General features: G+C 50.3%; 1 protein-coding gene across 1 annotated transcript in view; it reads left to right on the forward strand.

The window, feature by feature from the left end:
* Nucleotides 1–2,040, forward strand: part of FABP6 (fatty acid binding protein 6) — a 26,947-nt gene that overhangs the window by 21,364 nt on the left and 3,543 nt on the right. Inside the window, exon 5 of the mRNA XM_017502108.2 lies at nt 619–708. Coding sequence (XP_017357597.2) covers nt 619–708 — 90 coding nt within the window. The remainder of the gene's footprint in view (nt 1–618; nt 709–2,040) is intronic.

Here is a 2,040-nt window from a genome sequence, read left to right on the forward strand (position 1 = left end):
GACCAGGATGGTCTCGATCTCTTGACCTCGTGATCCGCCCACCTCGGCCTCCCAAAGTGCTGGGATTACAGGCTTGAGCCACCGCGCCCGGCCTGTTTTGTATTTTTAGTAGAGACGGGGTTTCACCATGTTGACCAGGATGGTCTCGATCTCTTGACCTCGTGATCCACCCGCCTCGGCCTCCCAAAGTGCTGGGATTATAGGCGTGAGCCACCGCGCCCGGCCTAAAAAATTTTTTTTTTTGAGACGGAGTCTTGCTCTGTTGCCCAGGCTGGAGCACAGTGGCACAATCTCGGCTCACTGCAGCCTCTGCCTCCCGGGTTCAAGTGATTTTCATGCCTCAGCCTCTCAAGTAGCTGGGATTATAGGTATGAGTCACCACGCCTGACTAATTTTTGTGTTTCTAGTGGAGATGGGGTTTCACCATGTTGGCCAGGCCGGTCTCGAATGCCTGACCTCAAATGATCTGCCCACCTCAGCCTCCCAAAGTGCTGGGATTGTAGGGATAAACCACTGCGCTTGGCCTTGCTAAATTCTTCCTATTGCCTGCGCCACCAGCCCCAGATAGTTGCTGATCAATTGCAACATCCCAGGCTTAATCATGTGTTTCCACTCCAGGCAACTGTGCAGATGGAAGGTGGGAAGCTGGTGGTGAATTTCCCCAACTATCACCAGACCTCAGAGATCGTGGGTGACAAGCTGGTGGAGGTAAGTGTCCTCCTGGTTCCTGGGAGGATGATTGGACATTTATCTTCCTCCTGGCCACAGCCCCTCAGAGATAGGCCTCTGGGAAGCTGGCCTTAGCAGCACTTCCCTTGTACCAGGCTCTATGCTGAGTGCTAGATGCACATGATATCCTTTGATCTTCAAAATAACCCTATGAGGTGGGGATTTTAATCTCCATTTTCCTGAAGCAGAGGGAAAGTCATTATTTCCCTGAGGCACAGGGAAGCTAAATGGGGGAGCACACAGCTTTGATGAGAGCTGTGACCTGATGTTAGGTAGCCTGACTCCAGCACTCACACTCAGCCACCTCTGGGGCACAAGACTGGAAGCCCGGAAGATCCTTCCTAGAATATAAATAAAGGAGGTGGTCCAGGTGGGCTCCTCAAAGGACAGCCACCACTTCACTCCATTTCCATGAGGGACATCAGGCCCCTTCTACCAGATCTTCTGATTTATCAAGAGAAGCTGGAAATTTGCACTTTCATGTGAAATCTCCACACGGTTAAATATTGACAACTAATTACAAAATTTCTTTAAATGTTGGCAGGTCCAACACACACACCTGTGGACCCACCCCTCCTACACTAGAGATGGTGCCCTGGGTGGCCCTTCCTCTCACTTCTGTTTCTTTCCCATGGATCTTCAAGTTTTCCCCAGGTGGAAGAAATGGGCGTGAAGTTAAAAGGGAAAAGAAGGCATTTTCACACTTCATTCCCTCACTGTGAGCCTGTGACCTTAGCCAGAGACCTCTGCAGTTCCGTGTAGGTCTAGAAAGGGCCCTTCCCTCCTCTCTGAAGCTCTCCAGCAGGGAAGATGTGATGAGGAAGGCAGAGTTCACAACCCCCTTGCTTCTCCTTCTTTGATCCTCCTCTCTCTCTCCCTTTATCTCTCTCTCTCTCTCTCTCTTGCTTCCTTGTGCCCTCATCTCAAGCCCTGTCAAGGGGAAAGGAGCACACTGCCTCTCTCAGGCACTGTGGTGTAAATGACTTACACCACGGACGCTTATTTCACATAGCTCTGGAGGCTGGGAAGTACAAGATCTGGCTGCCAGTATGTGCAAGGGCTTATGAGGGCCTCCATTCTAGTTTCTTCACATGGCAGGGAGACATCACCTCTATCATGTCTGTTTTTTTTTTTTTTTTTTTTTGAGACAAACTCTTGCTCTGTTGTCCAGGCTGAAGTTCAGTGGCGTGATTTCCACTCACTGAAACCTCCACCTCCCAGGATCAAGCAATTCTGCCTCAGCCTCCCGAGTAGCTGGATTACAGGTGCACACCACCACACCCAGCTAATTTTTGTATTTTTAGTAGAGAC

Source organism: Cebus imitator, unplaced genomic scaffold (assembly GCF_001604975.1).
Source record: "Cebus imitator isolate Cc_AM_T3 unplaced genomic scaffold, Cebus_imitator-1.0 Scaffold291, whole genome shotgun sequence".
In the NCBI taxonomy this organism is placed as follows: domain Eukaryota; kingdom Metazoa; phylum Chordata; class Mammalia; order Primates; family Cebidae; genus Cebus; species Cebus imitator.